Genomic DNA, 15,200 nt, shown 5'->3' with positions numbered 1-15,200 from the left:
GGCAGTGGACTGGTCAATGGTCTGGTGCTGACAAATGCTCGGGACAGACTAAGATTTAGGCAGAATATCAGTCGGTGATGCAGGTTAGCATTTCTGAGCACACTACATACTGTAGGCCAGAAGGATGCTCAATGACAGAGCACTGGATCAGTGGCAGAGTGGGGTTTAAGTATAGTGAGCTGATAAAGCTTCTGTTAATTAGACGTTAATCAGGGGTTAATCAGCCCAGGCAAGATCAAACAGCCCAAGATGGAACATAGCTCCTTGTGGGAATCTGGGAATGTGAGGGCTGTGAACTGATGCTCGCACATTCATAAAAGTGTTCCTCAGGATAACAGAATACTGACTGCAACTCAGGTGATTTCATAAAAACATGCTCTCCTTCAACAATCAACAAAGTAGTCCAGAGAATCTAAAAAACTAGCTCCGTGAGGGAAAGGTCTTGTTGTGGAAGGCACAAAGGGTCAACACAAAGGCACAGGACCATCTGATTAATTGGCATAAATTCACAAAGAAATAGGCCAGCTCAATGGCAGACTGGCTGTAGCCCACTGTCTGCATGAAAATAAACAGATGATACAAGGCATCTGGGATGGCACCAGGAAGAAGTGTTTCATTCAGTGATGAACGTTGGATTCCTCTTGACAGACCTTACTGTTCAAGCATACATCCTTGAGCCAGCAACTTTTCTTGAATGCTAGACCTGAAGTATAAACTTTATAGCACGGCATCATAAGACTACTTGTGGCTGTGAGTGCAACAGCATGGCTTCAGGAGGTCTTCCTGCTGACATCTTTCTCCTGACGCAAGTGCATCAGAGCATCTTGTGGAACTAATTCACCAATGTCATCAAAGAGACAACAGACTGCCAATCTTTTCTTTGTATCTAGCAGGTGGAGCGGCAGAAAACCCCACAGTAGTCTTTTCAGAAGCTGCTAAGGTCCATAAGTCAACTCTGTCTAGGACTGTGTTAATGATCAAAGAGATCATATCTGATACTGAATTTTAACATTTTTATCATGAGTTTTATCATGATTCTTTCATTTGCACTTTTATGTACATTTTCTGATATTTTTGTGTAAAACATTAATTTAAATCTGTTAGTCCTGGGTGTTGCATTTATTTTGAGCATCACTGTGTACAGAATAGATATGTCTAACCAAAGATATGTGCTGTGAAACTCCCAGAATTGTTTTTGGCGTTCAAGCTTTCTCTTTTGTTAAGAGCACAAAGAAACTTAGCAAAAAAAAAAAACAAACATTTATTTTTATCATTTTTTTTCTTGATTCTGTGTGAACTCACAATGTCTCTGAAGACCACAGCTCGGAGACGGTTTATATCCATGTCCTGTAGGAGGCGATCAAGATCCCTTACTGGGGAAATCCCTCCTGTTACCACATCAACAGGACTCTGAAAAAAATTAACCAGATAAGTCAGCTGATTTGAAACAAATCTTCTTGTTCAGTGACGAACTGGGCATTTTTATTGAACCAAATGAAAGCAGCCTCCCCAAGCAAGGATATGAGCTTACAGCCCTCCAGTGCAAAGTCCAGAGCCCGTATTCTCAACGCTATTCCACACTGCTGTGAAGGCAAAAGTAAAACAGAAAAAGTCTGCTATAATATTAAAATATGCTTTGAAAGACAGGTCTGATCTATTAACATCTTACTAAGAAAATGTGACAAACTTCTTTTTGTAAAAAGGACCGTGAACAATAACCGAGCTTTGAAAAGGCACAATAGCAGAAAGATTAAGAAAAAATATTAAGCTGTTTAAACTATGTTTACAGCACAAATTAAGTGTTTTTACTGGAAGTCAATTCATCAAATAAAATATATGGTTACTGCTTTCACACTTGGAAGAGCATTGGCTGAGAAACGCAATAAGATATGAACTAACGCAATAACTCAAGCAATATAATAATGCAACAAAGGCTTTTTTTCTTTCTTTTTCAGAAGCATTTTTGTTATTTGGGAAAATGTTTCAAAGATAGATATACCCTTGAAGGATAATACTTACAATTCACTAAGTGCAGCAATCCCATTAAAGTAAATCTGCAAAACCTAATCAATGATCGTTTTTCTCTTCTGTTCAGTTTTGCAGTGGAAAATGAGAGTTTCAGAGAAAAAAGGCCCCCAAAGCCCTATTCAGGGCTTACAGTAACAGGCTAAAGAAGATGGCTTAAATGATGCATGTTAACTGTCCAACAGTCCCAAAGGCTATTTTATCTATATACATGGCTTGGTTAAAAACAAATGCGAAAGTGTTGCTTGGAAAAATGGGATCAATTAAGGTTTGTAAGAGTTCACAGATAGCAGAGGAAACAGACAATGCATCATATTTATATGTATATACTGTACATTCATATACACATACACGGTACTGATCACAATTATGGTCATAGGTGTACATCTCTCTCAAACACAATTATGATGGAAAGCACCAACATAAATTAGGAATTAAAATGAAAAAATGCAGAGATTTTCTGGTTATATTTGACTGAAAATTGTTCTCACCAAACCCCCACCCTGTTTTTCTATAAATCCCTGCCATCGCTAATTTTTTGCCACATCAGTCCTTATCGACTACAAGAGCATTTCTGCCCGTTGCACACCTTTCTCTCCCGTTAAGCTTATCCTGTAACATTTTACAGGGATCAAAGTCATAACTGCAGAAGCCAGGGCATCAAAACGTTTTTGATGTTTTGTCTGATGTCAGGTTTCATCCAAATGTGCGTATGAGGTTATCAAACGTAAAACTATTTCCTAGCCATCAATCTGCCTTACAGATGATACAAGGTACTTTTTATTTTCCCTGTACCTGCTTTGTTCAGTGGCAAAAACCTACCCTAAACTTTTCCCCCTTTTGAGAATGACCCATAGAAGTTTCTGACAACACCCACACATCATTTTGCCTTCCACTTACTGTTTCTTGCAGCACCTAAATAGATCAAACACTGCTTCATCAGCATGTGACATTCTTCTCTCTCACTCATTTGACTGTTTTTACGGTGTAGTGCCCACTGAAGGCATTTTAACAGTTTGGCTGAACAGATTTTGAAACCATAGTGATCCACCTCATTCCCACTCCTCAGACACACCTCTATTGAGCACAATATCCCACCCTCATAAAGATTATGAATACATGACCATTTTGTCTTCTTCTATGGCTCACTTATTGTACACTTAGTGTATTAGTTACATTAGTACATTAGTTCTGGTTCTGAAAGCCATAGCGGGAAATCCTTATTCTTTAATAAAACCAGAACTTCCAGAGGAAAAACTAAAGTAAAAAATCGACACTATTTTTTTTCTTTTCAAATGTGTAGAACTCCTAAGTCTGACTCTTTGGTTTATGTGTAGCTTTATCATCTTGCTAGTATTGTAGCAAGATTAACAAGCGTCTGGATAATTTTACCAGTTTAGCATCCCATTTTCGTAAAAGATGTCATACCAGAAACAGAGAGTAGTCCAAACTACTTTACTACATTACATACAGTGCTGTGTCTGGGACTTTTCTAATATGCGTCACATAGATGTTAACTAGCTCATCTGCACAAATTTCAATATGACAGGGGTATGCATACTGTATAATCCTTTAAGAAGAAAAGGCATCATTGGTCTGAAATTTCACATTTCCAGAATTCCTGGGAATGTCAGGTTAATAAAATGGTATCTGACTTGCCTGTGCTGGGACAGATTTTCCAGTTCCCATGAGGCTTTGCATAGCTTTCTGTCCCCTGGCATTTTCCATGCCTGGTTTGAAGCGAGAGTGCTGCTGACATTCCAAACAGTTTCGGACAGCCATAGCACACACTGCAAGAGAGAAGAAAAAGAATAAATCAAATAGCCCAGGCCTCACAGTGACAAACACACCAAACCGCAAAGCCACACAAACAACAGAGCAAGCGGCTTCAGTATGATGAAACTTTACAAGGCTTGGGAGCTGCAGCACACGAGCATCAACAGTTAGGACCTTCAATAATTGAAAACATTAAAAAGGTGAGTGTGGCTTGACATCATAAAGTACTTTGTATACCTTGTTTCCCTTTTGTGTTTGATAACTTCTCATCTTTTCAGGCCAAGGCAACGGCGCTTGGAGCTCTTAATCTGATGTATCACATGCCATATTTAAGCGCAAGGTTTTTTATTTTCTCCCACCGCATTTGACAACTGACGAATGTAAAGCCTGAATCGTTTAGATTCTGGGAATTATTCTGGCTGGAATGGACGAGCCTTTTCCATTAGAGCATTCAGATACCCATTTATAAAAAGAAGCAAGAGAAACCTTGTTACAACCCAGCAATCAGATTACACAGCAGCACAAGGGAGAGCATAGCTCATAAAATATTAATTTCATAAAACCAGCTTTCTAAAAGCAGAGTCCGGTCTGCCATCCATTTCGTTCCATCTCACTATTATAATGGCCTAATATAAATTTAAAGGTAACGTGGAACCTTTGCGTCTACCTCCTTTCCATAACAAGTATTTAGGAAAACGAAGAAAACCTCAGCATCTGCCATTACATAAATGGAAGCAATCAGGTTTACTTGTTTATTAATCACATTGTAAGTCATGGTCTAGCTGACATCGGAGAATGAAGCAAGCATGAATAAAATGAATAATGCACGCGTCTGAAACTCTTTTATTCAGTTCAGCAACTCTCACTGCTGTCATTGTAGCTTTAATGTAATGGGATATAACCTAACAAGCCCAAGGCTAAGTCCAAGACCATTAAAGTGAAATGGCTAACCATACCGCCTATTTTATATCATTTTTGTGCTGAGGGTTATAATAACAAGATAAGAAAAAAAGAAAAATACAAACAGAGAAACAAGGCTCTGGGGCGATTAAATTTTTATATCAGTGGATCAATCTGAGGGAAAGAAACCTGTAATGGAGCCCTGCTACAGAGTGCTGCAGTAAGTGGTTTACCCAGTCTAAGGCACTGTCTCAGAATCCCCCCTGAAGACATGTTCTTTTCCGCCTCGATCTCGGTGAAGCTGAGAGAGCTGGCGAAAATCAGCACATCTACAAGGCTAATCAGTCTCTGGAGGAAGGTTACTGAAGCCTCAACGGAAAGACCCTGCGACGGCTCGATATTCTCCAGTTCGTGCTGCAGAGAAAACAAAGGAACCACGACTGATACAAGAGATTAGCCATCATTTTGCCTGGTAAGGGGGGAGGAAATCATACTTTCATTAAAGAAATATATTTAACAGCTAAATATTCTGCAGGAACAAAATGGTAGCAGCATTCATAAAGCAGGAAGCTATATAATGCAACATTTTTAAAAAATTTAATTCAAAGAAAGCATAGCGAATGACAGACAGATCCTCCACATAACTGTACATGACAGGCATTGTCAAGAAGGAGGACACCAATCTGCTAAAAACCAGAAGCCCAGCTGAGAGAGTAATGTCTAGCAGACATGGCGAGGACTCACAGTGGAAGAGGTGGCAGCAGAGAGCAGAGGTAGGATCCCACCACAAGCCATGATGATGTTGTCGACGACCTGGGAAATCAGGTGGACAGTGTTGTGCACAAAGATGACATTCTCACTGCTGTTCACAAAGTCCATCACCGTCTTGGTGGAATGACTGAAAGCAAAACACAAGACAATAGGCACAATGGTAAGGACAACCTTCAGGTTTACCTGTTCTTGAGCATAAACAGAAGCTAAGCCTTCATGTTGTGGCATAAGCTGCACTGTCAAGAGTTTGAGCTTTATAATCATCGGGCTATATCCTGCACCTCAATGAAAGGTTCATGACGGTGCCCACTTATTAGTACAGTAAAACGCAAATCCCACTTGCCATACTGCTTTGGTAGATAATGGTACTAAGGGAAGCTAGTTCATCATGTTCCCCTGTTAATTACATTTTTATCGTGGAGTCAGAAAACAAGAGTTACAAATATCCTCAACTCTGTTAAAAAGGCACTCCATGTATTAATAAAGACACTGAACACTGAGTGATAAGAATTAACAATTAAAAAAACTGTCAAGAATTAAGTGGTGCAGAACTAAAAACGTAGTTGACATCCATTTCACAAGCTGAGGTTTTATTTTCTCATTTGCTGCATAAATTTAATACCCTGGAAAATTATTCACATTTTAATAAAGATTTTTAATGCCACTAAAGCAGTTTATCTACCTAATGTTCCTGCTTTACACTTAGAGCACCAGAAGGGTTATCTGGATCACACTGTGTTGGAAATTAGATACAGCATTTCAGGGAGAAATCAGCACATTTGGGCAGGTTAACAACAGGTTAAGAACTCTGATCCCCTTGGTCTGCAGTATCCCTCACCTCCTCCACATCTGCACGTCAGTCTCGATTGAGAACAGCAGGTCTGTGAGCAGGCGTTGGTGCATGTGAGACCACATGAACTCGGGAATGCGGAACATGGTGGACCTTCCCGAAGAGGAGCCCTCTCTGCCCGGCCCTGCAGATCCAGCTGCGGCGGACGGGCCTTGACTCGAATCCTTCATTTAAAAATAGAAACAATGGTAATCTGTTTAATCCTTCATGCCTTTGTAAGTATTCCTATCCATATCTTTCATTTTTACTTCCTTGTTTGTGGTTAAATATAAATCTTGTAGAAAGTAAGAGTCCACACTGTGGGCAGGCTTAAAAAATTAAAAACAGCCAAATCTAAGACCAGACAAAAAAGGTAGAGAGGTTCTCAAAGGCGGTCAGTTCCCACCTGTAAATGCTCAGTTCACGTTTATGTCTCTCATATTCTCATATGTCATTTATCTTAATGTTAAATAAGACGTGATATATGAGATGATTTAAAGAACAAAAACTACAAGCCTATGCATTAAGATGATGGAAGTTACCAGTGATGGTTGTTCTTTCAGCGTCAGCCTTTCTGTGTCAGATGCCACACTGGAAACATCCAGCCTAGCAATCTTAATCTCTTTGGTCTTGGTTGTGCTGTTGCTGGAGCTCTCAGCACTCTCTTTATAGGCATCTCTGCTGGTTTCTGCTGCTTCACCACTGGATGTCTCATCAGACTGTGATCTCTCCAGGTTCTCCAAAACCATAGTTCCTGCTGCTTCTGAAACAGGCTCCTCCTCTGTCAGATCTCCATCTGCCTTCTTCTCCTCCTCGGGTTGAGGCTCCTCTTCATTGCCTACATCTGCTTTTGCCTCCTTCTTAACTTCTTGTTTGTCCTCCCCTGTTTTTGCAGCTGACAAAGGTGTGGGAGAGTCTTCTAGGCTTTCATCACTGGGCTTATTTTGGTCACTTACAGATAACCCCTCAGTAAATTCTTTAGTGCAGATTGAGCCACCAGATTCTGCAAATTTGGCTTCCAGTCTTGCAGAGGCCTCGGAAGAAATTTGCTCTACAAATGCTTCAACTGAGTGGGCTTCATCTTTGGCTGCGTCTCTTGCTGCAACTTCATTTCTCTCAGCATCTGCAGGTTCACTGCATGTAGTGTCTTCGGCTAAGGGTCCGTCCTTGTTTTCATGCTGTCTTTCAGCTTTAGCTTCATCCCTGGAAACATCTTCAGCAGTAGTTTCATTACTGTCTTCAGCTTTTGTTTCTAATTGGTCTTTGAGTGTGACTTCCGCAGGACATTTGAATTCCAGGGAAGAGATCTTGGGCCCTTGGTCCAAAGGAGCTTCGTTAGGGGGTTGACTGACTGCCTCCTTGCCATCCTGTGCCTCTTCCCCAATGATGGGCACTTCAGTTTTGCCCGTTTCTTCAGTAGCACAAGGTTGAAGAGAAGCATCAGCACCCTCTCTATCTTCAATTCTAAGATCAATCACAGTAGAGGGAGCCATTTCCTCCAGATTCTGCTGCCCAGAGTCTTCAGGAATATTCAGAATGCTCCTTTCTTCACCGCTGATCAGGACGTCTGCTTCACTGCTGGCCCCGGAGACGGTTCTAATGGGGCCCTGTCCTACATCTTCCTCCCCCTGTCTTTGGTACTCCCTGAACATCCGCGCCAGGTTCTCTTTGTGATGCTCAAAAGTAACCTGAAAAATAAGATGTTGCACTAAAGACATCTGCAATCGTATCACGATTATCTATTTGACTGTGGTCATTCACCAGTTTTTTTTTTTTTTTTAGCTTATAAGAGATACTGTAAGTCAGTATTAAGAATGCTCTCCTGTAGGTTAAAATAGCTTATTGTTTTAATATAAGAAAGGGAAGGGAAGCCCTTTTGGCCCACCTTGCTTGTAAAACATACTTCATCCAGCCATTTCTGACAAGAGCCCAGAGCTTGAGCCTTGACTACCAGGCTGGTAAGTCAGATATCCACAATTCATATAAAGACGTGTTTTCTACTCCCCATCCTAAATTAATTCCCAATAGTAAACTTGTGTCCTTGTTTCACTACCGACGGATAAATAGGCCCGCAAGTTAAATCCTATCTATACATCTTAGGATCTCGCATACTTGAATAAAATCTCTTTTGTTCTAGACTGTAGAGACTGTCTATGTATAACAGTACAACAATCCCCAAAGACTAGGAATCAAATCTGTTGCTCTGGTGTTGATCTCTAACACCCTTTCCATTACATGAAGAGCAAATATTCTAAGTGAGGTTTTAATAGTACATTGTAATGCTTATACACAACTTACCTGCATTTAAAGTATCTTATTATGTTATCTTGATGGGGATATAAAAAAATCTATGTAAATACCCAGTGTAGATTCCTGCAACTCCAAAACACCAACATGATATATATAGTGTATGATCCTATAAGGATCAGAATTTGCACTAATTGTACTTGTCATGTGCCTGCCCACAATGGTTTTATTAAGTAATCCCACTATTTCTATTTGACATCCCTCCTATTTTTGTATGTGCAATTTTTGTTTGCCAACACAATGAGAATCTTTTCTGAATCTGTTTATCTAGACCAGGAAAAGAAACAGGCCTAAAATCTGCTTACTTAAAGCTTGTGTCCCTTAAGATGACATGCAGATTTTATTTACTAATTTGTGATTCATACAGTATGCGCCTTTACCTTGGACTCCAATTGTTTTTAAATTGACTTTAAGAATCATGGCACAGCTGTTAGCATTGCTTCTTTTCCAAAATCCAACTTGTGTTTCTTAAAATGCTCTTTTTATTAAAGTGACATTAAATGTATATTTTATATTGTTCATGACATAAGTAGATCAACATTTTCTATTACTTGCCATGTGAAATATCTACTTTGAGGATTTGATATTAAAATCTATGCTTAGCTTTCTGTTTGCACTAAACGATGCATAATGCAAGTGTGTGTTCTGATTCAGAACCTTGCTATTTTTATAAAATGTTCTTTAGAAAGCTAAAACATACCGTATGCCAATGTTGTTTAAAACTTTGTAAAACCTTAGCTGGCATGAATCATGGGTTACAGTAAAACAATATGATCAGAGTTGTGGCATTTAACTTGGAAATAGCATGTTTTGGATCACTTGTTAAAGGGTGGCATAACAATGGATTTTCTTGTTTTTGCCAAATTCTAGAAGTGGTGTCCATCTACTAAGACCGGTTTTGCACTTTTCATTTATTAGTGGTACATTAATCAATGAGGGCCTGAAGACAGAAAGTCAAACCAGGGTAAGAATTTACCTATGTGTAGTTTACCATTTTTCCTAAAGGCATTTGCATTTGTAACAGAAAACCTGATAATTTGCAATTAATTAGCAGATATTGTTCTAAATTAGCTTGCTACAAGGCGAGTCATTAATCTTCTAAATCATTTGATTGCTAATCTATAGCTGTTTGCTCAGTGCAGAAAGCTTCTAAATGCACCACTAGTTAAAGACTCTTTTTTTCTTCAAGCTAACAATCACAACACTTGCTATGCCATTAATTTCAGCTTAATTTGACATTCAACATTTACCAATTAGTGGAAGGCATTCATAGCATATATCACAAAGTTGATATAATTAGTTTGGAAAATACAATTTCACAAAAGTATCCAGTACCTGCGCGGATGATGTAAATCTAACCCTTAAAAATGCTCTCCTTAAAGATCAAGTGACTTTATTGTAGGAAAAAAGTGCAACTCTGAGTAACCAAGTTTGGCAGTTTAAAATACCAGTTAGTGCTGCAATGTATGTTCAGTACTGGGTGGCCAACAAAATCAGCTAAAATCTGAGGCTAATTTACATTATGGAAAAAATCAGATGAAAAAATGAGGTAATGATTAAAAATACATTTTTACTTTACAAAAACATGTTTTACCATTTAACATAATGCAATTATGTTGAATTCTAAGCTTGGTCATACCACTGTACGTCAGCTAAATGAATAATAGGAATAAGACTACACTGCATGCTTCACATCTAATTCCTCGTACATTAGGAATGAATCAATATAATCCACCTACAGTTAAATAGAAAGAAAATATCTGTTTCATACATACATGATTTCTTGTTCACAAATGACAGCGATATCTACCTTCCTAAAGGCACTGGTCATTGCCCAGGTACGGACAGCCATGGTCCTGGGAAGCCACAATCTAATACTTCTTATAAGTCAGCTTTGAATCATCAATTTGTAAAGACTCGGAACACATATGAGCTATGATCAATTCACAGAGGAAATTACCAACTGGGTTATGTAGACATGTCTCTGTGCACAACCCCAGGAAAGAGAAATAACTGTTCTCCTTCCAGTTTCGTGCTGTAGGCAGTGATGGCTATGTGCTCTTCAGTGTAGATCAGTTTCGAAGCTGTAGACGTGCTGTAGGGCTGGAAAGGACCAGCTCCCATTTTAGATCAATAGATACAGTAAAACCACAAAACAAAGGGGAAATAAGAAGTCAAGCTCACTCTAATTGGATTAGCTAAATGCAATTTCTCCAAAAATCAATGTAGTCTGTCGGGCACATATCTGGATTTTTTTACCCAGCAAAGATCAAGATGCTAACATCTACCCAGACTCATCTACAGTAAAAGGAAATATTTGAGACCACTGGTATTCCAGGTGCTTCTAGTCCATGTTCAATCAACAGGCCAAGTCATCATATTCTAGATCATCCTGTTTATTATTGGGGTTTTTCCTATTTACCGACCCAAACTAGCTGTGAATATCAAATTTTATATCAAACTCTGGACATTAAATAGTCCTAAAACAGATTAATGTTATTGTGAGTCGAACATGGGCTCTATCATCATAGTTTTGTTCAGCAATAAGGTTTGCCACTGATGCTTCTTCTAATGCAACTCACTATAACCTTTACTCTACAACTGCTGGGCTCCCTCATATCCCCCATATTTTCTTGTACCTCAGTTTATAATCTATGACCACATAACCTAATTTCCAACTCCAATCAAATACCTTTCAGTTTGCAGTAGCCAGTGAGTGGAATATCCTACACCAATAGTTAAGGCTACATTCAATTAAATTAATTTATTAAAAAACAGGATAAAGCACTTAAGATTAATTTATTTGGCTCTTCATGTTTTTTTTTATTTTTCAAACATATTTAATATTTTTTTTTGCTGTCGCTTCATTTTCCGCTGCTAAATTATGTTTGCCTCTGTAGTCTACAAATAAGTCTCCTCTTAACCAGGCCATTAATGAAAATTAGAATTTCTTCTCAATTAATTGAGCCAGCTAAATAAAGGATATCTCATTATTATTACACCAATAACAAAATCCATGAAAGACAACTAGTTTCCTCTCTACAAATATGACAAAACAAGTTGCTGCAGGAAAAGAAAAAAGTGTGGACCAGAAACAAATCTGCTGTTCAGCAGTACTCATGTTTACGAAGGCATCTTAAGGCAGGTGAGGTGGAATAGAATATTGAAGCACAAGCCTCAGTGGATTCTCTTCATCTCTTATTTTTCCAAAACAAAGCATGAGTATGTACTATCTAGAACAAGCTGGTTCATTGTGCCTTTATCAGAATACCATATTCATCTTGATGAATCACTCTGGAACACAATGTTGTGTTATACATAGTGGAGAGACTAACACTGCCGGTAGAAAATGGTGTCACCTTTTGAAAAGTACATCTGTATATCTGCGGTCTGTTTGGTAGCAGTGCAGGATGATTTTAATGCTCAGAGAGTATGCCTGAAGCAATAATAAAGTTTTGCTTGTTCCATAAATGGAAAAGGACAGTAAAACACAAAACAGTTTGAGATATTAACTTGTAGATTGTTAAGATTGCTAAACTGTAAAGGCAGTAAGAACTATAGATTTTCCAGCTGAAGATGGATAGAGCAACCTTGGTAACTCAAACACCTTTGCTGTCTATACTTTGATATTTCTGGAAGCAAAGACTTTAGAATAGGCCATTGTTAATGTATACTATAATTATTAGCAACCACATTTATGTTGTTTAATGTTACACTCATTTTACTGCACGGAGCACAAACCCGGAACTGCAGATAATGTAATTAAAAGGTTTTTTAGAAAACATATACAGTAAATTCTTCAGGTTAATTCTACTGAAATGCACTGAAATGTGCACTAGCAAAAAAAATCTGCAGCATGTCTCCAAAACTAACAGTTTTGCCAAAAACTGTCATCCCTGTATCTGTGGGAACAGCTCATCGAACACACAAACAAGAACACCTCAGGAACAGAGCCCAGTGGACTGGCAGAAGGTAGGGGCTGTTGTGTCAGCAGGCCCACAAGCAGAAACATCTGCTTGCACAAAATGTGGGCCAGTAGCTAAAACAGAAGGCACAGCTAAGAACTCGGCCAAGTCTGAGCACTTCAGAAAGTAATGAGAGTGCTCATACAAGGCTGACCTTAGATCTACTGGATGACAAAAATGTGAAGTCCAGGAGGCTATGTCAAATGGAACAGCAAGAGACTATAAGAATTTCTGAATTAAGTAAGCAATCTCCTCAAAAAGCTCTACAGAACTGTGCAAGCTTTATAAGAATGGAAAGCTCCAAAATACAACCTAAAATAATTTCAGGTAAAATATTTTCTATATTATAAGCACCTTAAATTAAGATAGTAGCTTTTTTGTACGACACTATCAATATTTATTAAACGTATTTTTCTAAATTTTGCTTAGAGAAGTGAAATGTTTTGCTTTTCACTTTTTACATACCTGTACTGAAGCAAATCGTGATAACTGCCAAAATTATTCTCTAGGTAGTTTTTAGTAAAGAAAATGGATAATGGCATTACAGAAGTTACACCACATTGTTTCTTTCCAGAGGTAAATGGTACTGATGGTATTTTATTGAAAACATTCCCCTACATTTCAAATGCATTCTTCATGGGTTTTCTAAATGAAATTCAAAACCCATAGCTACATGAAACAAAAAAGGTACAAATTCTCTCTCTTGTGCTACTGTATTTTTTTCCACATATATCATTAGTAAACTGCTTAAACACACGGAAACCAAATATTTTAGAAGAAAAACTGAAGAGTAAATTGCAGTTTTTAAAGGCCTCTGCAGAAAGACGAAATGGAAAGGTACAACTCTCTCAGGCCTGAACAGAAAGCAGTCGCACGGACCTCCAGCTGTGGGAGGAGTGGATTACAGTGACAAACAGCCTGGCTACCAGAAAGGTGGCAGGAAATCTATCAAACTGGACAATAAAATTGCAATTGAGTTTCTTCTGCTTTTTTATAGCAGATGCATGTATCTTGATGTGTAGCACTGGCAAGCCTATCGAATTCTGCAAGTCTGGTTCCTTGTCGGAGAACAGTGTTTTTAGATTAGTACCAGCGTATTGTAAACAGCGCAAAGCAGAAAAAGCATTAATCTTGTACAATTATAGGAAAAAAGCAATTACAGCCTGTCTGGGGTTGAAAAGCGTGATCAATTCCTCTACACTTACTAGAGTGTTGGTTGCGTTCCTTCAGTTGGTTAAACTATTTTCCACCGTGTCTCAGTTCAAAAAGAAAAGGCTGCTGCATTATTTAAAAACTAAAACAAAAATCAGTCTAAAAAAATAAATTCCTAAATTATTCACACAAAAACGCAGATGATATTTCTGAGCCCTACATTTTCATTGAATCCAAATTCAAAACCATCTTGAAAAGCAGTGAATGATTTTTATAATCTAACTAGTTCAATTTTTGCTTTAAATAACATAAAATGCTGCAAATATGAACATAAAGTGGCCTTTGTATATTTATAAAAATGTACGTTAAAAAAATATCCAGTTATTTTTGTAATTCATTTTGTACTCTACATGATTTACTCAGACTTGTGATCAGAGATCCAAAAATGAACAAGTACACATTAGCCATCATCTGAAAAAAGCATTAATCAGAACAGCATTTTAAAAGGAAAATGAAATATGGTAGCTGCAGATCTATTTTTTTAAGTAAATACAATAACACTAAATTTGAAACGGTCATTTTTACCAAATGGGGTGTAGATTACTTTTTGAACTTGTTTGCCATTTATATACCACAAAAAAATAGAAGAAAGTGACATTAAACCTACAGATAAAAACAATGCACGTAGTCAGTTTTATCTGACTAGTAGGATTCATATTTAAATTAGATTAACAGAGGCCTGGAGACCTGAGCCTTGATCACATAGAACAGAGCTGTCAGAGACAGTCATACCTCGAGCACACTCGCCAAGCAGAACAGCTCTGCCACCTGGTGGTCCAGAGGCAACATTACTTCACTAAAAGGAAACCGTACATTCAAGAAAATATCCCAAAAGCTCAACGAAAATGCCGTTTTTAAAATTAACAATGCCAGTAAAAAGTGGCATCCACCAACCTAACTTTCCTTGAAGAACGTACCTAGTTTAAACATGTTCAAAATACTAATTCAACACACCAAAGCACAGATTTTGTCCTAGGCAAATCCCTGAAAAACATGTTGCGTGACAAAGAAAAGTGTCTAACTCTAATAAAATAAAGTGAAATTTATTTTATACAGGATAGCTGATTCTCCTCTATGGAAACCTTTTCTTTTTTACCTTGAAAGAAAAGGTTAATTCCTTATCGTGGCCTATAGATTTTAATCAACAAGACCTTTCCAAGAAAAAATGAAAAAAGAAAAGAAAAGGAAGTGATGTGTTTCTCTCTACCTTGGAGTGAGTGATGGATAGAGTATCCACCCAGACACGCCAGCCTCCCCACTCGTACTTGATGGCGTGGTAGAGGAGGATCCGGAAGATGGCGTAGACCATTTCGGTTATCTTCTGCTCTTCCGAGTTCTGGGGATTGATGTAACAGAGGGAGAGCATCCACTCCTGCCACACGGAGCACTGCAGCAAGCTCCTGAGGGACACAGTG

General features: G+C 38.3%; 1 protein-coding gene across 8 annotated transcripts in view; it reads right to left on the bottom strand.

The window, feature by feature from the left end:
- lrba (LPS-responsive vesicle trafficking, beach and anchor containing) overlaps positions 1 to 15,200 on the bottom strand; it is a 283,633-nt gene that overhangs the window by 201,278 nt on the left and 67,155 nt on the right. For all 8 annotated transcript variants that reach the window (XM_015344622.2, XM_069188464.1, XM_015344620.2 and 5 more), the window contains exons 21-27: positions 14,993 to 15,185; positions 6,844 to 7,989; positions 6,311 to 6,486; positions 5,446 to 5,599; positions 4,935 to 5,115; positions 3,685 to 3,815; positions 1,303 to 1,410 (exon numbers count right to left, since the gene is read on the bottom strand). In XM_015344622.2, the coding sequence (XP_015200108.2) occupies positions 1,303 to 1,410; positions 3,685 to 3,815; positions 4,935 to 5,115; positions 5,446 to 5,599; positions 6,311 to 6,486; positions 6,844 to 7,989; positions 14,993 to 15,185 (2,089 nt within the window). The remainder of the gene's footprint in view (positions 1 to 1,302; positions 1,411 to 3,684; positions 3,816 to 4,934; positions 5,116 to 5,445; positions 5,600 to 6,310; positions 6,487 to 6,843; positions 7,990 to 14,992; positions 15,186 to 15,200) is intronic.

This window comes from Lepisosteus oculatus, chromosome 1, assembly GCF_040954835.1.
Source record: "Lepisosteus oculatus isolate fLepOcu1 chromosome 1, fLepOcu1.hap2, whole genome shotgun sequence".
NCBI lineage: Eukaryota > Metazoa > Chordata > Actinopteri > Semionotiformes > Lepisosteidae > Lepisosteus > Lepisosteus oculatus.
This window is presented reverse-complemented; position numbering and strand designations above follow the sequence as displayed.